The following is a 23,282-nucleotide window of genomic DNA, read 5'->3' on the forward strand; positions in this document are numbered from 1 at the left end:
AGGAGTGTCCCATTATTTTTAATAGGAATATTGTATGGGGTTAATCCACATCCAAAACTACAGTGAATCCACAGAAAAATTTAAATTTACTCAATAATCGGTTGGGTCCCCAATGGAAAAATTCACTGTGAAAACATATCATTATGGGAATTCTCTTTACTACAAAGGTTGTGCTGAAGTTGGGGGCACCTACATGATTGTTCTCTATTGTATAATAACAGAGCACACCAGCATGTATTGTAAAGGGGGGAAGCTAGATCCAAAAGTGTTATCACATGTACCCAAATAGCAGCCTCTCCTAGAGGAAATAGGTGCAGTAGCCATTACTACAGATTGTCCATATGTTAGGAGCCCTTCAGTGGGGAAAATGCCGTATATGGAGGGAGCAGGAATGTGTAGCATCTTGTGCAGAGAAAAGGGGTCAGCTCATGGACACAGAAAGTAAAATGGCTCATCAGTAGTCCATCGCAGGACTGGATTTAGACATAGTGTGGCCCTGGGCAAAATTAAAAGTGAGGCCCCAAATGCTCAAATATTGAGCACAAACATATATGATCATACAGGGGAATGCAAGCAATATCAGTATAAGAATTGTATAAACACTATGGCCACAGTATATTTCGTAATAGGAACAACCATAAATTGTTATGTGCTGCAGCCTTGGGACAAGTCATACTTTACAGATATAAGGAAACCTAATATTTTCATACCAACTACAATGAAAGAAGTAACAGTGTGGGTCCAGGGATGCCACCACCCCGACATGTATTTCCATCCCAGCACCCATTATCTGGGGGTGGCACCCACCCAAATGTTCTGGCCATATATACATACATTTATACAGCAGAAATCTGACATTACAGTCAGAAGATAATGCAGTAAGACTATAACAAGATAGAATAGTGTCTTTAGTAGGAGTGCTGTCTTCATGTTTTATATAAGTGACTGTGGCATCAGGGTGTGAGGTGCAGGGTAGATGTTATAACCTAAGGGGCAGATGTTATTAACCCCTTCTTGTCATGACGCCAGGGCGTGGTTTAGCCTTAACCACCCAAAGGTAATACCGCTGGTCCTGGGATAGGCACGGGGGCAATGAAGCCACCGACGCCAAGTAAAGGACAAATGGTAGCTTTACTGAGGGTAGACAATTGTTACAGTCTATGCAGTACATCCAATATCCCAAGGAGGTGACCAGTGACACGGGGACCTCGCAGGCTTGCTGAGACTTGCAGTAGTTAGACAGACTTTGGTGCAGGCCACAGTGACTATAAGGGGGACTTGACTTGACTGACTTGATGACTGATAACTAGATGACTTTAGCTTACTTGCAACTGACAGGTGGCTGCAAACTTTAGGCTTTAGTCCTCCAATGCTCCGGACACACACACTGAGACCTGAGGAACTAAGAGAGAGATTGCAGCCCCTCCCTGGTTATATAGGGGGGCTATGCAAGGAGCCCATAGGTCACTTAAGGGGGTCACCTGGTCACTAGTGCCTCCTGAGTAACAATCACATGGTATAACAATTAAAGAAACAGTACATTATTAATATCACAACTTATATACACAGGGGATGATGTATAAAGGGGGCCCTGGGGACATGGAGAGACTCTGCCTGACAGGGCAGGAGAAGTACGGGGAAACACCATCCCGTACTGGGCTACCACATGACCATAATGTGAGCATAAACTATATTTATATATGAATAGAAAAATCTGAAGACAACTGTGGGCAAATAGCATTTAAAAGGAATATTTTCTGTATCGGAATCTACAAAAAAAACTTTGACTCAAATTGACTCATTATTTCTACCTTTTCTTCTTCAGACGTCATATAGTTGAAGATATCATGAAAAATATATTTCTCCAGGAACAAAGTGATGAAACAAACAGCCAAGAGAATGAAGAATTACTATTCAATAAAACTGTAGAAAAGAACCTTGAGGAGCCCCAAAATCAGTCAATAACAACTACAAGTAACGTGATAGTAGAGGAAAACAATGATAATGTTAAAGTTAGAAAAAAGGTGTATTACAAAAAGATGAACACATTTGAAAATGGCCAAGAAAAACCCCTGATATTGGTCAGAAGAAAGAAAAAGATAGTAAAGAAGATTAAAGAAAAAAGAACTGCAGTAAATGGACACGGCTATAAGAAAAATGAGACCTTGTATAATGAATACATGGAGTCAAATAATTCTTCACACAGTGATAGAGGGAATGGGTCATTTACTCCAAGAGGGTTTAGTCCGAGAGGACATAATCCTAATAGTCTAAATCCCAGAGGATTCAATCCCCATGAACGTACATCTGAAATTGTAATTGGAGTATCCAGAGGAGAGGAAGGCGATTATGCAGAGTATGACCATGATGCAAGCTTCTTAATAAATGAAGGAAAAAACAAACCTCGGCATATTATATATGAAGAGCCATACAGAATAGAGACAGAGGATGATGTAAACCGCTATACTAACCCAGATAGGATAGTAGAAAATTTCATGAGAACATCAAAAGGAATGAAAAGGAATTACTATATTGCGGCTGAGGAAGTTCAGTGGGACTACACAGGAGGCTCAAGGAGGTACATATCTCTGTTGTATTCCTTCTCATTTATAATTGCAGTTATATGCTATAGCCTCTATGAACTAGGACAATAACTATAATGAAGTCGCATTACTGTCCCAGTTCATAAAGGCCATGCCTCCTCTCCATTTACAAGAATAAAATCAAATATATTAGAATATTTGGTATATTTGCTACTTAGTGTCTTAGGGGGAGATTTATCAAAACCTGTCCAGTGGAAAAGTTGCTGAGTTGTCCATAACAATCAAATCGCTTCTTCCATTTTTGAAAAGGCCTCTGAAAAATGAAAGAAGCAATCTGATTGGTTGCTATGGCAACTGGGCAAATTTTCCTCTGGACAGGTTTTGATAAATCTTCCCCTTAGAGCAATGCAGAGCTTCTCAGCTACAGTTCTTAAAGGGGTACTCTGCCCCTAGACATGTTATCCCCTATTCAAAGGATAGGGGATAAGATGTCTGATCATGGGGGTCCTGTCCCTGGGACCCCCCACAATCTCCGTGCAGCACCTGGCATTCTAAACATTATGTTTAGAACGCTGGTTTCCGAAAGCAGTGGACAAAACCTCACACCATGCCCCCTCGTGACGTCCCATCACGCCTCTCCATTCATGTCTATGGGAGGGAGCATGTCGGCCTCCACGCCCCCTTCCATAGACATGAATGGAGGGGGTGTAGCATGACGTCACAAGGGGCAAGGGGCGAAGTACCCCTTTAAAGAGTACCTGTCAGGTCCCAAGTGCCCCATGCATCAGTCCCAGGATCTGACAAGTGAGGAAAATAGCTATGCAATGCCATATAGAGCTATATAATAACTCTAAACAGAGCACTATGTGACTGGTATCCAGTCATGGGGGAGGGGACTATGCTGCTCCAGTCATACTCACCTCTCTTTTCTCCCATCAGTCAGGCTTGAATGACAGGCTAATTGCTACAGAGGAAATTATTTTCTTTTTGGAACACAGAGCTCTCTGCTGACATCAGTAGCACAGTGCTCTCTGCTGAAATCTCTGTCCATTTTAAGAAATGTTCAGAGTAGGAGAAAATCCCCATAGCATACATATGCTGCTCTGGACAGTTCCTAAAATGGACAGAGATGTCAGCAGAGAGCACTGTGTTCCAAAAAGAAAATAATTTCCTCTGTAGTATTCAGCAACCAATAAGTACTGGAAGGATTAAGATTTTTAATAGAAGTAATTTACAAATCCATTTAATTATATATATATATGGCACCAGTTGATTTAAAAAAAAAAAAAAAAAAAAAAAAAAGTTTTCCACCGGAGTACCCCTTAAAATAATTTAGGAAATTTTGATTTGTTTGTTTATTTTTCTCCAGAAACCAAGTAAATGAAAAACCTATAGGTGAAAGAGGACAAAATGTGTACAGAAAAGTAGTATTTCGACAGTACCTCGACAACACATTTACAAAACCTGATGTAGAAGGTGAATATGAAGAACATCTTGGCATACTTGGACCTGTAATTAGAGCTGAAGTTGAAGATGCCATCCAGGTATGAGACTAATTCCACATTAATATAACAAATGTCATGTCAATATTAGTTCTTAGATCAGGTATTAATGATTTCAACACTGTGGAGTCCTGGCTTTTCAAAATGTTTATTTGCATATTATTTGGGCAGTTCTCAATATTTGGTTCACTTTTGAACATTAGACATAATTTTAGGTGAGCACTATAACAATCTAAATTGTTCTTGGTATTTCACTAGTTAAAGGAGTATTCTGGAGATATTTTTATATGTAATTCTGCTTAGGCTGGGATAAAAAAGAAAATAAGCTATACTGCTCTCCTGATCCCCTGCCACTGCCAGTGTCAATGTCAGCACGGGAAAGTGCCTCGTGATTGGCTGAGCAGCACTTATTAGATCCTTCCCTTATGCTCTTGTGTCACTCAAGTTGCTGTAGTCCCTCTTTGATCCTTTAGGGTATGTTTACATGTGCATATTTTGCTGCTTATTTTTAGCAGCATATTTTGCTACCCTTTCAAGTCAATGGGTAGTAAAATCAGCTTGTTTCTAAATTATATTATATAGGTTATTACTTATTAGCTTCCATCAGAAATGATCAGTAGGAGCATTTAGAAAATGGAAAGAAGAACTCGATATTGGGAATGATGACCAATGGGATTTTATATTAAAAGCTGTTACTGACTAGTGTTGCTCGCGAATATTCGCAATACGAATTTTATTCGCGAATATCGCATATTCGCGAATTTGCGAATATTCGCGAACATAGCACTATATATTCATAATTACGAATATTCGTTGTTTTTTTTTCACAGTACACATCACAGTGCTTCCTCTCCCTCTCTGCTTCCAGCTTGTGTGGTGTAAAGAAGGCTCTAATACTACTGTGTGAGACTGGCGTGCTAATTTTCGCATATGCTAATTTTCGCATACGCGAATTTTCGCATATGTGAAAATAAAACACAATCATTACAAATATGCGAATTCAGCGAATATATGACGAATATTCGTCCATATATTTGCGAAATATCGCGAATTTGAATATGGCCTATGCCGCTCAACACTATTACTGACCAGTCGCTGGGGGAAGGTGGGTGCCTATCGCAACTATATATTCTCTATCAGGTATATCAGACACCCACTTTTCTTCATAGAATTGGTTTTAAAAAGAATGCTAAATGTCGAAGGTTCTCCCAAGAAGTAGCGGATATTCTCCATATGTTATGGAATTGTTCAAATTTTCATGAATATTAGTCATCTATTCTAAATATGATTGACTCTGTATTCTCAATTACTATCCCCCGAACTCCTAAGATCTGTATTTTGGGGTATGTTAATTATCTCCCAATAGGGGAAAATGAGAAAATAGTTATCAGTCAATTGTTATATATGGCAAGGAAAAAAGGATACGATATCTTATTGATAAGATTGAAGTTATGATTAGTCGTGAAAGAGTAATATATACTAAACGTGTTATCCACCATAAGGTGATTTTAGTATGTACCTGGCAGACAGTAATGGACATGCTTAGGAAGGATCTGCGCTTGTCTTGGGGCTAAATGGCTACGTTGTTAGATTACTATAACATTGTGGCTAGCTTTTTGTGAACTGGTATTTCCTTTTTGAGTTTTCTTCTTTGCCTACAAATCCCATAATTCCATTTTCCTCCCTCCCACACATCAGCCACCCCACCCATTGAAACATAAACGAGCTGCAGCCATTCAAAAGACCTGTGGTTTTCAATCAGGGTGCCTCCAGCTGTTGCATTAGTTGCAGATTGATCCCTCCACCCATTGAAGCAGACAGGCTCCCTGTCATCAGCTGACTAGTGAGTCAGGTCTCGGCCGCATTGCAACCTGGGAAAAATCTGAGACAACAGTCATTTTGTATTCTGTTAAAAATAAATATTGGGGTGAAAATCACAGAAGAATTGTGAGAAAACCGTCACACACACAGGTACAGACACTATATTATGAACTACACTAACTTCACTGCCCCTGTAGCATAGTCAAATTAAAAAAATTCCTGGAATACACCTTTAAGTTTTAAACAAATTTGGTCACATTGGCTAGGAAGACCTTGAGTATTTCCTCTCCCCCCCCCCCCCCCCTATTTTTTCTCCTTTCTGTCTCCTGCAGCGTGTATTTAGGTGTCTGGGCAGATTGGGGTTTGAAAATGGAGAAAATATAGTTAGTGTTAATTTATGTTATAGTTTAACCATATTATGCGGTTGTTTAGTGGAAGATCAGAGGTGATCAGCTGCATATTGAGTTCAATTTGTGATATGGTAATGGTAATATTAAAAAAAATGAATTTAAATAAATCTACAGTTAAATATGCACATGTGAGCATATCCTGGCAGATATTGTTGACTTCACTGGAGTCTGCTGTAGATTTACTGCAGAAATTACGCTGCAGAAAATCCGCTGCGTAAAATCGGTTGCGACTAAACTCGTTGCGCCTAAACCTCCTTTTGAAAATCTGTAAAAGATAAATATACACTTAAGTTTAGTTATTTGGGATCACTGACTATATCAGGGCTTTAAAGGGGTACTCCGCCCCTAGACATCTTATCCCCTATCCAAAGGCTAGGCGATAAGATGTCTGATCGCCGGGGTCCCGCTGCACACTGCAGACGTCACGGCCATGTCACGGCTGCACAGAGATGGATAGAGGACAAGATGTCTAGGGGCAGAGTACCCATTTAACTCTTGCACACTAAGAAATTTCCACCTGGAAATATTCTGGGGTAGCAGCCTCCCATTGTCTTTAATAGGATTCTTCTGCACTGTGTACACTGCAAAATTACTGCAGAGCGGAGTTCAAATTCCGTATTCCACTGAAATAAGTAACATGTTTGTTCTTTCAGCAGAATACCGTGTGGAACTGCATTGTAGTTCGATTATGGCGGCTCCTGATGCACACAGAATGTCTGCCCACATGGATATTCCATAGTGTGCATGGGGCCTAAGGCTATATGCACATCTAGAAAATGCACTACATTGCTGGTACACATTGGGATAACAGCAAAAAAGGTAATAGCAGACTATGGTTTTGAATCCTGCAAAAAATGAGTATTTGTTCAGGAAACAAACCAAATAAATTTACTTGTAGGCTACGTTTGGCCTATTAAAGTCAATTAGCCCTCTTTAGGTTTGCAGTGGTATAAGTCAAAATACCTTTTTGCCAATGTCACGCTGTATACCAGCAACATAGTGTAGTTTATGGTTGTGAATAGAGATGAGCGAACTTACAGTAAATTCGATTCGTCACCAACTTCTCGCCTCGGCAGTTGATGTCTTATCCTGCATAAATTTGTTCAGCTTTCAGGTGCTCCGGTGGGCTGGAAAAGGTGGATACAGTCCTAGGAAAGAGTCTCCAGCCCACCGGAGCACCTGAAAGCTGAACTCATTTATGCAGGATAAGTCATCAACTACCGAGCCAAGAAGTTAGTGACGAATCGAATTTACTGTAAGTTCGCTCATCTCTAGTTGTGAACATAGTCTAACTACTGTTTTCAGAGTTTATGCTGCAAATATATAATTCTGCATACTAGATTTATTCCATGTAATGATTCACACTATTATGTTGTTTTATACCGTGCATGTAGGTGACTTTTAAAAATCTAGCATCACAGCCATATTCCATTCATGCACATGGGGTGTCTTATGAAAAGTCGTCAGAGGGCTACAGGTATGATGATGAAACCAAGGAGTGGCTGAAGAAGGATGATATCGTGCAGCCTCAGGAATCCTATGTCTATGTGTGGTATGCCACACAACAGTCAGGACCTGAGTCAGAAGGTTCTGCATGCAGAACATGGGCCTATCACTCAGGTGTTAACCCGGTAAGGAATGTATATGTATAACAACAAACATATACAGTATATAGTATTTTCCTGTGAAAGACTATCTGGTTTCGTCCACTCCACTATGACCACTAACAGCAGCAAGTTCAGAACATTTGATTATTTTAGTCACATTCTTTGCCATGTCTCTTTCTCTAATGTGCAGGTATAATATACCAAATAATGCCACAGTTCAGACATCATGCACACAGTGATGTCATAACATATACAATGTATTCAGAACAGTTTTCACTTTTTGCACTTTTCATGTTGTGGCTTTGTGCTAAAATAAAACAGAACTGTTTTGCGTTCAGTACTGCATAATGAGAATCTGAAATTAGATTTTTCTGCAAATTTATTAACGATAAAAATTCTACATGGACATAAGTATTCAGACCCTTTGCTATTACACTTGAAATTTAACTCTGGGGCCTCCTATTTCTTGATCATCTTCATGTTTCTAGACTTTTGGTCAAAAAAATCTCTAGCGAGACCTGAAAATGGCTGTCCACCGATGGCCCATTCAACATGACAGAGTTGAAAGGATCTGTTGGGCGCCTACATAACATGATTGTTTTTTATGATAATTATTAGAGATGAACGATATTTTGAAAAATTCGATTCGGCCGACTCACTGAATTTTTTTAAAAAATCTGTTTGGGATCGAATTTATTCGTGGTGAATCTGTATTAAAAACTGCTATTTCTGGGCTGCAGAGAGCCTCAATAGGGGTGTACAGCACTTTGCCTTGTCCCAACATGCATAGGGAGTGTGCTTTGTTAAAATAATTGAATTTAAATAATACTGTTATTCATTATGACATGCAGATTACAGGCATTGCCATTAGAATCACTGCTGCAGAGCGTCGATGTGGCCGCAGGGAGACCATATGGTGTCAAAATTGAAGAGGATAAAGAGATTTTTTCATGTCATTTTTATTTAATTTAATTAGAATTTCTTTAACTTTCTTGAGTACCCATTCTGGTGAGCATCGAGCTGGCGGTCCTGCGCCAGGCGAGATACCAACCGTTCCAGCCCCTGCCTCTCACTATGAAAGTGCAAATGTTTCATTTAATCAGTTATGGTTCATTGTTATTGCTCCAAGCTGTTTAATTGGATTCTTGTGATAATTCCACAGGTAATATGATGTCGGCGACCATAGGACCTTTTTTTTTATTTAAATTTAAGATTTATACTAATACTGCATGACTACAAAACCCAATCTAACAAGTAAAAACAAAGAGGGTATGTGTAGCTCACTCAGGTAAGCTATCCTGAACTTAACTGGATTGGTCTAAATCCCCAAAAGACATACCATAGTTATATGGAGAATGTGTATATAATAAAAATTATATGACCAGTCCTCAAAGGATAGTAGAAAGTAGAAGAGAAAGAAAGGAAAGTTTAAAGAAAAGGAAGAAAGGGAGAAAATATCTAATGAATGATGGTATTATTGATATGGTATTAGCAGATATAAAAAAAAATATATAAAAAATATAAAAATATAAAAAATAGTATAGAAAACCTGAATCAAGGGTAAGAATAATATAAACAATATTTATTGAATATAACACCTCACATCTGGCCCCTGCATAAGGCCCCTGCACCAGATGTTAGCATAATAAAAAATCAATATAGAACAACCACCCTTAAGGACCGGGGGTTTTTCCGTTTTTGCATTTTCGTTTTTTGCTCCTTGCCTTTAAAAAATCATAACTCTTTCAATTTTGAACCTAAAAATCCATATGATGGCTTATTTTTTGCGCCGCCAATTCTACTTTGGAATGACATCAGTCATTGTGCCCAAAAATCTACGGTGAAACGGAAAAAAAAAATCATTGTGAGACAAAATTGAAAAAAAAAACGCTGTTTTGTAACTTTTGGGGGCTTTCATTTCTATGTAGTACATTTTTCAGTAAAAATGACACCTGATATTTATTCTGTAGGTCCATACGGTTAAAATGATTTTGTCGTACTTCTGGAAAAAATCATAACTTCATGCAGGAAAATGTATACGTTTAAATTTGTCATTTCTGACCCCTATAACTTTTTTATTTTTCCGTGTATGAGGGCTAATTTTTTTCGCCGTGATCTGAAGTTTTTAACGGTACCATTTTTTCATTGATAGGACTTATTGATCACTTTTTATTCATTTTTTCATGATATAAAAAGTGACCATAAATGCACTATTTTGGACTTTGGAATTTTTTTGCACGCACGCCATTGTCCGTGCGGTTTAATTAACGATATATTTTTATAATTCGGACATTTCCGCACGCGGCAATACCATATATGTTTATTTTTATTTACACTGTGTTTTTTTTTATGGGAAAAGGGGGGTGATTCAAACTTTTAATAGGGAAGGGGTTAAATGATATTTATTCACTTTTTTTTCCCACTTTTTTTTGCAGTGTTATAGGTCCCATAGGGACCTATAACACTGCACACACTGATCTTTCACATTGATCACTGGTTTCTCATAAGAAACCAGTGATCAATGATTCTGCCGCTTGAATTCTCATGCCTGGATCTCAGGCACTGAGCAGTCATTCGGCGATCGGACAGTGAGGAGGCAGGTAAGGACCTTCCTGCTGTCCTGTAAGCTGTTCGGGATGCCGCGATTTCGCCGATTTAGCCCACTGAGCTAACCGGCATGGTTTCAGTTTCACTTTAGACGCGGCATTCAACTTTGAACGCCGCGTCTAAAGGGTTAATAGCGCGCGGCACAGCGATCAATGCCGCGTGCTATTAGCCACGGGTCCCGACCGCTGTTAGAGGCCGGGCCCGACCCGCTATGATGCGGCCCCGCGTTATAGATCGGGAGCGGACACATGACGTTCCAGTACGTCATGTGTCCTTAAGGGGTTAAAAAGCATGTGCATGAATATATAGCCTAAAAATGTCCGTATATCTATATGTAGAAAAGACCTTAGGATGTCCATGTATAGGAGAATCCAACGATAAGATATCACAGTTCAGGGAGCGATATATTGCAATATATTTGGTTCAAAGTATTTAGTTCAGGGAGCGATATGTTGCATGGTATTGCAGCGCTGCCCAGACTAGATACGGGCTATAAAATTCATATAAATGTGGTTGTAATAAATGGTTAGTTAAAATGCAAGGCTATACGCGTTTCAAGATGACTGTGTCATTCCTCAGTAGTGTTCTGACACACATTTTTATGGCTACTGAGGAATGAGACAGTCATCTTGAAAGGCATATAGCCTTGCATTTTAACTAACTATTTATTACAACCACCTTTATATGACTTTTATAGCCTGTTTCTAGTCTGGGCAGCGCTGCAATACCCCATTTATTAGACCACTGCTGATCGTGCATGCGATCCTCTTTTCTCCAAAACACGAGGATGCCAGGGATTGCGATTAATCCATCACCTTGTTACATCTACCTCTTTTGGCCAGACGCATCTCCGTGCCAGCCAGCACTTTGCCGGGACGATCCACTCCATTGGGACCGCATTCTTGCACAGAGGCCGGACGCCACTCCGTGCCAGCGCCGACACCTGCCCTCACTCTAAGACTGCCACTCCTGAGTACGCCAGCTGCATACTGTCAGTAAGCGTCTGAATGGCACAGCCTGGAGTTGGTGAAAGCATGATGAGACCATATAGTGAGGTGGAGGTGGTGAAAGCATGAGGAGACCATATAGTGTCTGAATGGCACAGCCTGGAGGTGGCTGAAGCATGAGGAGACCATATAGTGTCTGAATGGCACAGCCTGGAGTTGGCTGAAGCATGAGGAGACCATATAGTGTCTGAATGGCACAGCCTGGAGGTGGCTGAAGCATGAGGAGACCATATAGTGTCTGAATGGCACAGCCTGGAGTTGGCTGAAGCATGAGACCATTTAGTGTCTGAATATAGTGGCGGAATGGCACAGCCTGGAGGTGGCTGAAGCATGAGGAGACCATATAGTATCTGAATGGCACAACCTGGAGTTGGCTGAAGCATGAGACCATTTAGTGTCTGAATGGCACAGCCTGGAGGTGGCTGAAGCATGAGGAGACCATATAGTGTCTGAATGGCATAGCCTGGAGTTGGCAGAAGCATGAGGAGACCATTGAAATGTAAGATTTTGAAATTTAAAATTTTGAAATTGAAATGTAAGATTTAAGTTTTAGTGTCCTGGGCCCCAGCATGTGGTTACAATGGGCCAAGTCTAAAAAGGAGTCACATGTCACATGGCAGCACAATGACAGAGCCTGGAGGTGGCATCAGTATGAGGAGACCATATAGTGGCTGAATGACCGCCTGGATTTTGTGGCAGCATGAGGAGACCATATAGTGTCTGAATAACACAGCCTGGAGGTGGCTAAAGCATGAGGAGAGACCATATAGTGGCTGAATGACACAGCCTGGAGTTTGTGGCAGCATGAGGAGACCATATAGTGTCTTAATGGCACAGCCTGGAGGCAGCTGAAGCATGAGGAGACCATATAGTGGCTGAATGGCACAGACTGGCGGTGGCTGAAGCATGAGGAGACCATATAGTGGCTGAATTGCACAGCCTGGAGGTGGCTGAAGCATGAGGAGACCATATAGTGTCTGAATGGCACAGCCTGGAGTTTGTGGCAGCATGAGGAGACCATATAGTGTCTGAATGGCACAGCCTGGAGGTGGCTGAGGCATGAGTAGACAATAGGGCTTCACAATCCATAAGATTAAAAGATTAATTTTGAAAGCTAGTGCTAACATCACATATTTTTAGGTAATGTCCTAGGCCCAGCTGCATCAGTAAACCATATAGTGGCTGAATAGCACAGTCTGGAGTTGGCTAAAGCATAAGGAGACCATATAGTGGCTGAATGGCACAGCCTGGAGTTGGCTGAACCATGAGGAGACCATATAGTGGCTGAATGAGACAGCTTGGAGGTGGCAGCAGCATCAGGAGTCCTGAAAGTGACCCTAATGCAGAGGAATTTCTGAAACTGGGGACCAACACCTTAATTATGTTTTGCAGTATTCATGGCAGCACAATGAGAGAGCCTGTAAGTGGTAGCATCAACATGAGGAGAGCATAGAGAAGCACAATTAGAGAGCCGGGAGGTGGCAGCATCAGCATGAGGAGACCATATAGAAGCAGAAAGAGAGAGCCTGGAGGTGGCAGCATCAGCATGAGGAGACCATATAGTGGCACAATGACAGAGCCTGGAGGTGGTAGCATTAGCATGAGGAGACCATACAGCAGCACAATGACAGAGCCTGGAGGTGGTAGCATTTGCATGAGGAGACCATAGAGCAGCACAATGACAGATCCTGGAGGTAGCAGAAGCAGCATGAGGGCCATGCCAACTGAGGGTTGAGTCTGAAGAACCCACCGACTGTTGACTGGGGGTGTTGAATGTCACTTGGGATGAAGTGGATGACCGAGCAAACTGATCAATCACGGCTGCTGGGTTGCTGGTCGTGACACAACTGCTAGCTGACACCGGGAGCTCAGACCTCTCGTTGCGACTTCGGCTGGCACACACCCCTACTCTGCTGCGACCTCTGCAGCGCCTGATGAATTTAGGCCACTCCTCTGTGCACGTCCTGGCACTACTCTCCCTGACATACTTATAGCGTATATGAGGGCAGTACAATACTCTACACTACGCTTAAAACAGTATTTGTCTAGAACAGCAGCAGGTGTGTACTATTGGCTGTCCTTTCACAGTATGCTTAAAAAAACGTATATTAGTACAACACCATTGGGTGATTACTTGAGATGTTACCAGGTACAAAATAGTACACTACTTAGATGTATGTATGTATGTATGTGGTATGCAATTATAAGGGCAGAAAAATGCACTACAGTACACTTAAAAAAAGTATCTGACTAAAAACCCCAGCCAGTGAGTACTTTTGCCTGGACTTTCACAGTATCTAGGCCCTTGACAAAGTAAAGAAGCGGCACTCCAAAGTCAAATGAAGGCTGTGTTTATTCACCCATCATGTGCAGAGATGCTACGTTTCAGCCTCACAATGAGGCTTTTCTCAAGCCTTGAGAAAAGCCTCATTGTGAGGCTGAAATGTCGCATCTCTGCACATGATGGGTGAATAAACACAGCCTTCATTTGACTTTGCAGTGCCGTTTCTTTATTTTTCGCTGGAGTTTTTCTTGGTTTGGGGTCAAGACCTGAGAAGCAGAGCACCCGCTGGTGAGCTATAAGCTCCGTACTACACAGTGCCGATTTCTCCACCCTTTGAAACATTTGGACTAGGCCCTTGACAGATTAACAGGTACAAAATAGTACACTACTTAGATGTAGGTATGTGGTATGCACTTATGAGGGCAGAAAAATGCGCTATAGTACACTTAAAAAAGTATCTGAGTAAAAACTGTATTTTAGCGCAACACCAGCAGTACACAGTTGCTGTGTACTAAACCCAAAATTTCACTCTCTCACAGACTGTTAGGAATAGACTGCTGGGTATTATACCATCTACAGACTGATTTGTTGTGGAACAAATTGCACTGAAAAATTATTCCTGCCTCCTCTGCTAAGCTTTATGAAGTTGAGGCAGCTTGTTTAAATGTATGAGGCAACACACAGCTCTCTGCCCCTCTCAGTAATACAATGCTGTAGAAAGTGACTGGGAGGTTAATGGCTGCAGTAAAAATCCTTTTCAGCTAAGAAAAAAAAAGCACTGCTCTCTGTCCACCAGAACACTGATGTGACTAGGAGGTGAAACGCTGCGGTAATAAGCTTTTCTGTGTAACACACACACAGGCTGTCTGTCCTATCTCTATGCAGTGTAATGAATGAATTGACGAGCTGCAATATGGCTGCTGATTATATAGGGCTGTGACATCACATTGGTGACTGGCTGCTGCATCTTGCATGTGATTCAGGGTCATTCCGCCTACCTGCCTTCCCGCCTTGCCTTCCCATCGTTCCTTGCCCCATGTACTGACATGTGTATCTGCCATTTTAGATGCCCTGGAACCTGGACGGCACTAAATGGAGTTTAATGAAGCGATTCGTGTGATAGAATCGCGGCGATATTCGCATTCATTGTGAATCAAATTTTTCATGAAATTCGTAACGAATTTGGGTTCATCAGCTTCTATTCGCTCATCTCTAATAATTATATTAACCCCTTAAGGACACATGACGTACTGGAACGTCATGTGTCCACTCCCGATCTATAACGCGGGGCCACGGCGTGGCCCCGCGTCATAGCGGGTCGGGCCCGGCCTCTAACAACGGCCGGGACCCGTGGCTAATAGCGCGCGGCATTGATCGCTGTGCCGCGCGCTATTAACCCTTTAGACGCGGCGTTCAAAGTTGAACGCCGCGTCTAAAGTGAAACCGAAAGCATCCCGGCTAGCTCAGTGGGCTGTTCGGGATAGCCGCGGTGAAATCGCGGCATCCCGAACAGCTGACAGGACAGCGGGAGGGCCCCTACCTGCCTCCTCGCTGTCCGATCGCCGAATGACTGCTCAGTGCCTGAGATCCAGGCATGAGCAGTCATCCGGCAGAATCGTTGATCACTGGTTTCTTATGAGAAACCAGTGATCAACATAGAAGATCAGTGTGTGCAGTGTTATAGGTCCCTATGGGACCTATAACACTGCACAAAAAAAGTGAAAAAAAAAAGTGAATAAACATCATTTAACTCCTCCCCTATTAAAAGTTTGAATCACCCCCCTTTTCCAATAAAAAAAAAAACACAGTGTAAATAAAAATAAAAATAAACATATGTGGTATCACCGCGTGCGGAAATGTCCGAATTATAAAAATATATCATTAATTAAACCGCTCGGTCAATGGCGTGCGCGCAAAAAAATTCCAAAGTCCAAAATAGTGCATTTTTGGTCACTTTTTATATCATTTAAAAATGAATAAAAAGTGATCAATAAGTCATATCAATGCAACAATGGTACCGTTAAAAACTTCAGATCACGGCGCAAAAAATGAGCCCTCATACCGCCCCATACACGGAAAAATAAAAAAGTTATAGGGGTCAGAAGATGACAATTTTAAACGTATTAATTTTCCTGCATGTAGTTATGATTTTTTCCAGAAGTCCGACAAAATCAAACCTATATAAGTAGGGTATCATTTTAATCGTATGGACCTACAGAATACATATCAGGTGTCATTTTTACCGAAAAATGTACTACGTAGAAACGGAAGCCCCCAAAAGTTACAAAACAGCGTTTTTTTTTCAATTTTGTCGCACAATGATTTTTTTTCCCGCTTCACCACAGATTTTTGGGCAAAATGACTGACGTCATTACAAAGTAGAATTGGTGGCGCAAAAAATAAGCCATCATATGGATTTTTAGGTGTAAATTTGAAAGAGTTATGATTTTTTAAAGGCAAGGAGCAAAAAACGAAAATGCAAAAACGGAAAAACCTCCGGTCCTTAAGGGGTTAAAAGTTAAAGAATACCTGTCACCAACTAAAACTTTTAATATAGTGTTCCTTGTGTAATTAGAAGACTCTTTCCCATTCATTTGCTTTTAAAATTATCAACATAAATATGTTTAAAATATAATATAACAACTGGCCACTAGGTGGCTCTGTTCTGTTCCCTGCCACAATTAATACAGTGGGTTTCGATCTCCTCCTGGCCTAGCAGGAGTCCAAACTCAGGAAGTGTTTCTCTGCACTAAGCTTGATTGACAGCTGCACAGAAAGTGAAAGCTCCACAGATTCTCACAGAAAGCTGCACAGACTGAAAGCTGCAGGACAGCCTCACTGATAGCAACACAGACTGAAACATGCACAGAGCTAGAGGTCTTCTATTCATCACAATGCAGCAATGATGTGAGGGCGGAAGTGGGAAATTGTACTATGCGAGCAAGAATAAGGGTAACATACAGAGTTTTTTAAGCTCTGAAACAGTTTTTAAGGGCAGGAGGGTTGTTAGGAGTAGTTAGGGAAAATAATCTGAGGTAGTTGAGAATAGTTTATTTGGTGAAAGGTACTTTTTTAATTTTATCATCCGCTTTATAGTGATCCAGAGTTGACCTGTGCAGACCCTATACACCAGAAGGGGAGTATTTTTTCTAGACATGTTCAAAGATATTCTGCAGAATCTGTTGGCTTTATATAAATAAGTATTATAACTAAAGTAAATCTACAGCAATATTGTTTATATACATATATATATATATATATATATATATATATATATATATCACTGTTATGAAAAATCAAAACTGTTCCTTTGTGAAGGACTAATAGCTGACCACAAAATATATAGTAAATTTAGCTTTCTGCTGTTTCTTTAATAGGAGAAAGACATTCATTCAGGCCTTATTGGTCCCCTGATTATCTGCAGACCTGGCACTCTTGATAAGCAAAGCAACCGCCCAGTGGATGCACGAGAATTCATATTGTTGTTCATGTCTTTCAATGAAGAAAAAAGTTGGTACTATGATAGGAACTCAAAAAAAATGTGTACAGACATTACTGAAAAATCATCAGATGGAATGATTTGTCCTGTCTTTCATGGTGAGTTGGATCAGAACATGGAAAAATATATATACAAATAGTGACTATCCACAAATCAGCCATAACATGAATCCACCTGACTTGTGTAGGTCCCTCTTATACTACCAACACAGCTCTGACCTTTGTAGGTGTCTTGTCATATCCAGTTGTTAGCAGGTCCTTTAACCCCTTAACAATGCAGGACATAAATGTACGTCCTGGTGTGTTGGTACTTAACGCACCAGGACGTACATTTACCTCTTGTACATGACCGCGAGCATTGGAGCGATGCTCGGGTCATGCGCGACAGTTCCCTGGCTGCTATCAGCAGCCGGGAACTGTCGCGCATGACCCGAGCATCGCTCCAATGCTCGCGGTCATGTACAAGAGGTAAATGTACGTCCTGGTGCGTTAAGTGGCCAACATCCGCGATCACGGGTGCGGTCAGAAAAATGCATGATTGGATCGCCCGCAGTGCTGCCGCGGCGATCTGATCATCTGTGATGGCGGTCAGAGGTCCCCTCTATTAAAGCGTAAAAATAAAAGTAAAAAACTAAAGTAAAAAAATGTGAAAAATCCCCTCCGCCAATAAAAATGTAAATTGTCCCTTTTTCCCCATTTTACGCCCAAAAAGTGTAAAAAAAAATGTATAAACATATTTGGTATCGCCGCGTGCGTAAATATCCGAGCTATTAAAATATAATGTTAATTATCCTGTATGTATCCTGCAGCTAATAATGGCTTGAATTCCCCTTTAGGGTCTATTCACACATGCAGTATTATTTTTTATGCAGTTTTAGGCTGCAGATTTCAATACAGTATATACTAATTGACTGAACACAGCTTCAAATCTGCAGCATCAAATACAGTATATGCAAGATACTGTGATTAAACCCTTCTAAATGGCAAATGCTACAGTATAATGTTGCTAATAATAACCATTTCATCTTTCTACTTTCTTTGTTCATTTTCAGCCATAAATGGAATTACTTATAACCTTCAAGGTTTTAATATGTATGAGAATGAACTTGTGAGATGGCACCTGTTGAACATGGGAGGACCAAAAGATATTCATGTGGTTAATTTCCATGGCCAAATGATGACGGAAAGGATTAAGGCTGAATTTCAGTATCCAGCATACCCCCTAATGCCTGGTAAGTCTTTTGTTGGGGGGGACGGAACCAGAGAAATCATAAAACTCTCAAAATTATATTGGGCTCTACTTCTCAAGTTAATATGCACCCTAATTTTGTAAGAGATCAGTATATTTTCAGATATAGGCCAAACCTATAATACTATTAAAGGGGTATTCCATTTTGTTTTATTTGACTATGCTATAGGGGCTGTAAAGTGATGGGCCAGTATATCTGCACTCATACACTTATTTATTTATTATTTTTTGTTTGTCACTGTGCCACTTTTACACAGGATTTGTCAGGATGCGGTAGCCCTTTTTGGTGTCCCTCCTGGCGGTCTAGGGGAGGTGTGTGTGGCCATCAGGTTCCTCACCTCCCTGCAACCCCTGGGCATCTTGGCTTCAGTCGAGATGCCACTAGTATACAGCTACATAGCTGATACCCTGGTTGAAGCCAGGTGCATTTGTGGCTCCTTAGTAGCTTCGGCGAAAAGGGGCATTGAACCTGGATTCTTGCAGGTGCCTTTTGGCCCGGAGGTGAAGGGTAGGTTTGTGTGGGGGGCCTCTCTCCTGTTGGTGAAGGGCTTAGCGATAGACCGCATCCTTTGTGCACGTTTTTTTTGTGTGACACGTTTGCACTTTTTCTTGCACTTTGGGTGATAGAGAGCACTTGCCTCGGCTCTTAAAAAATAAATAGGGGCTGTAAAGTTAGTGTAGTTCATAATATAGTGTCTGCACCTGTGTTTGATGGCAGGTCTCGCAATTGTTATGTGATCTTTGCCCTGATATTTATATTTAACAGCATACTAAATTAATGTCGTCTCAGGTTTTCCCAGGGTGCAGTGCAACCAGAGACATTACATTACTAGTCAGGTGTTCAGAGGAGCCTGTCTGCTTTAGTGGGTGGAGCAACCGCTGGGTGGGAAGGAGATCGTTTTGCAGGGAATTGTAGGTTTACAAGAGCTGGAGGCACCCTGGTTAAAAACACTGGTCTATTGTTCACAGCACAGCATGGATGGCAGTTCACCTGTGCTTCAATGGGTGGGCTGGCTGATGTGTGGGAGGGAAAAAAAGTGACCTCACACTTACAGTCAAGGAATCAGAAGCATAATGGTAATCTCACAACACAGACATTTAGCCCCAAGACAAGCGCAGATCCTTCCTAAGCATGCCCATTACTGTCTGGCAGGTATGTACTAAAATCACCTAATGGAGGATAACCCCTTTAATACTGATGCATCATGCAAGTGGTGTGCCTCTATCTTTCCCATCTACTGATAGATCTAGAGCCTTGACACTTCAACAGATTCTTACATCCATCTAGATTCTCCTAAATTGGATAGAGTGATGCCTGTGCTTTATAAGTATTAACTCCAACCATAACACCAAATTCTCAATAAGTTGAAATACATAGATAAATCTCTCCTAATAAGTTCCAAATTATCTGCTCCTCTTTAACCAGTACATGATGAAACTCTTGAGTTTGCAACATGTTTGTTCAGAAACTATGACCTAAAGCAGTACTAACTGCAGGAACACTGAAGCGAGAGAAGCATTTTAGTATAGTATGGTAGTCTAGTATTGGCATGCAGGGTTGCTTTCAAAAAATCTCTGGGTCCTACCAGAATAAATGGTTGAGGGACCTCACAACAGTACAAGCTGTACTACCCTGATCGTGAGCCTAGGTGCATGGTGTGTATTTGTGATAAGTAGGCGACTGTGTTCATTAACCAGCCACATCTTCATTATCAGAGCTTGCCTGCCACACTTGTGATCCGAATAACCCTAAGCCTCATGTTCTTAAAGGGGTACTCCGCTGCTCAGCATTTCGCACAAACTGTTCCGAACGCTGGAGACAGCACCGGGAGCTCGTGACATCACACCCCCTCCCATAGACTTGCATTGATGGGCGGGGCGTGACATCATGAGGGGACGGGGCTATGACATCACAAGCTCCCGGCGCTGGCTCCAGCGATCGGAACAGTTTGTTCAAAACGCTGAGCAGCGGAGTACCCCTTTAAGGTGGCTATATGCATTGGATAGAAGTAGCTTGATGAATGAACAACTGTTGAGCAAATTATCATCTAAAAAATAATAATTTCACAGACAGAGCCTGAAACAAGTTAGTCCATACAGACATTATTTTGGTTCAAATTGACCATTTTCATCTGGTCACTCTCATTTAAACAAATTTTTGCTATTGCACTCCTTGTGGTAAATAAAAAATATTTCTAATATACTTTGTTTACAAAAAATAAAGTTTTCTATGTTTTATTTGTGCTTAAAAAAGCTCAAGAGCACATTTTCCCCCATCTTATACACAGACTTAGGACCAAGGTCCAAACACAGGAAGCGCAGTCTGGGGTGCTGAGGGGGGTGTGTCCAGACACATCCAATCATAGCTCCTCTCACACTTAACTGCCATATGCTGTTGGTTGGACACACCCCCTCAGCACTCCAGGCGGCACTGCCTGTGTTTGGGCTTCGGTCCAAAGTCTGTGTATAAGATGGGGGAAATGTGCTCTTGAGCTTTTTTAAGCACAAATAAAACATAGAAAACTTCGTTAAAAAAAAAAAAGTATATTAGAAATATGTTTTATTTACCATAAGGAGTGCAATAGCAAAAATTAGGTTTAACGAGAGTTACAATTTAAGCTGGGTTCACACACAGTATTCTGGTCAATATAAACTAAGAATGGGTTCAAAACAAGGGTTTTTCTATAGCCTTTTTAAACTTGACAAAATACTACTATGTATTTATTTATTTTAAAATGGGGGTCTGAACATACCATCTGTATGGTATGAATTGTGGCTTATTTGAATTGGAGGCATAGTTGGCTTTGCTGTGGCGTGAAACCCGAACCTCACATATTTTCAAAGCAGCACAAGTGGGCTATGAAAATGTGGTGAAAAAAAGACCTAATTAATATTACTGTACCATACACTCTTTCAATTGCTGAACAGACAATCACATAGAAGCAACTCAATGCATTTAGGCATGTAGACATGGTCAGGACAACTTGTTTAAACCGAGCATTAGAATTGGAAAGGGATTTAAGTTACTTTGATTGTGGCATGGTTGTTGGTGCCTGACGGGCTGGCAGCAGAAACTGTTGATCTACTGGGATTTTCACATACAACCATTCTAGGGTTTACAGAGAGTAGTCACAAAAAGAGAAAATATCCAGTGAGCAGCAGTTGTGTGAATGAAATGCCTTGTTGATGTCAGTGATCAGAGGAGAATGGGTAGACTGCTTTGAGATGACAGAAAGGCAACAGGTATGCAGAATACCATCTCTGAATGCACAACATGTCCAACCTTGAAGCAGATGGGCTACAGCAGTGGAAGACCACACCGGGTGACACTCCTGTCAGCTAAGAACAGGAAACTGAGCCTACAACATACACGGGCTAACAAAAATTGGACAACAAAAGACTAGAAGAACATTGCCTAGTCTGATTAGTCTCTATTTCAGCCGTGACATTAAGATGGCAGAGTTAGAATTTCTCATAAACAACATGAAAGCATATGTGGAGTCGAGGTGTTGCAATGGTGAATGAAGGGTCTGGTGGTATTAACCCTTATTTGTCGTGACGCCAGGGTGAGGTTTGCTTAGTATTAGAGATCCTGCCGCCAATCTGCCCACAAACGGCAGGGATAATAAACGGAATGTCCACAGCAGAATTTATGAGATAACTGGAAACTTTTACTTGAACTTTTATGCAGCAGTCTTTACAAGTATACAGTGTCTCTCAAGGTAACCGGGATGCAGGTTCCTCACAGGCTTTGCTGGGACGGATAGTCTTTAGCTATAAGCAGGCCACTGTGCTACTAATTATAAGGTTTGAGTGAAATAGTAGTCTCTCAGGATTTGTAGGTTGAGCTTTATAACTCACGGTTTTAGTGGCTGCTGGTTCTTTAGGCTTTGGCCTAGTTGAGATGAATGAAGATATGCTGATTGTGCTGGCGTTGGATCCAGGAGATAAGAGAGCAGGAACCAAGAGAGAGAATTTACAGACTACAGCCCTTTATATATTAAGGGGGCTGGACTAATCCCATTGGTTGCAAAGCCTGCAAGTCCCGGACCCAGAGAACTCTGGGTACATCACATGACATTATCACATGACCCCAGAAGGTCCTAAATATCTAGACAACCACTATAATATATCATGTGACGTGAGTAGGTCCTATACATTTGTACACTATACAAAAATATATTTATATGAGGCGACCAAGGGGCAAGCCCTGCAGGAGAGCCCTGTGGAATGGAGGGACTTTAGACAGGGACAAGACCAGGTCCTGTACCGGGACACCACACATGGATCCATCCTGTCCTGTTTCAACTGTTTAGGCTGGTGGTATAATGGTGTGGGGGACATTTTTTTTGGCATACTTTCGCTCCCTTAGTACCAACTGAACATCATTTAAATGACAGCTTACCTATGTATTGTTACTGACCATGTCCATCCCTTTAGGACCACAGTGAACCCATCTTTTGATGGCTACTTCCAGCAGGATAATAGACCATGTCACAAAGCTCACATCATCTCAAACTGGTTTCTTGAACATGACAATGAGTTCACTGTACTCCAATAACCTCCACACTCACCACAATCCAATAGAGCACCTCTGGGATGTGGTAGAACAGGAGATTTACATCATAGATGTGCAACCAACAAATATGCAGCAACTGTGTGATGCCATCACGTCTATATGGACCAAAATCTCTGAGGAATGTAGAAAGTATGCCATGAAGAATGAAAGCAGTTCTGAAGGCAAAAGGGGGTTC

At 41.3% G+C, this 23,282-nt stretch overlaps 1 protein-coding gene across 1 annotated transcript in view; it reads left to right on the forward strand.

The window, feature by feature from the left end:
- F5 (coagulation factor V) overlaps positions 1-23,282 on the forward strand; it is a 146,635-nt gene that overhangs the window by 101,200 nt on the left and 22,153 nt on the right. The window contains exons 14-18 of the mRNA XM_056558186.1: positions 1,826-2,578; positions 3,913-4,087; positions 7,671-7,907; positions 17,159-17,378; positions 18,332-18,511. Coding sequence (XP_056414161.1) covers positions 1,826-2,578; positions 3,913-4,087; positions 7,671-7,907; positions 17,159-17,378; positions 18,332-18,511 — 1,565 coding nt within the window. The remainder of the gene's footprint in view (positions 1-1,825; positions 2,579-3,912; positions 4,088-7,670; positions 7,908-17,158; positions 17,379-18,331; positions 18,512-23,282) is intronic.

This window comes from Hyla sarda, chromosome 2 (genome assembly GCF_029499605.1).
Source record: "Hyla sarda isolate aHylSar1 chromosome 2, aHylSar1.hap1, whole genome shotgun sequence".
NCBI classification, from domain to species: domain Eukaryota; kingdom Metazoa; phylum Chordata; class Amphibia; order Anura; family Hylidae; genus Hyla; species Hyla sarda.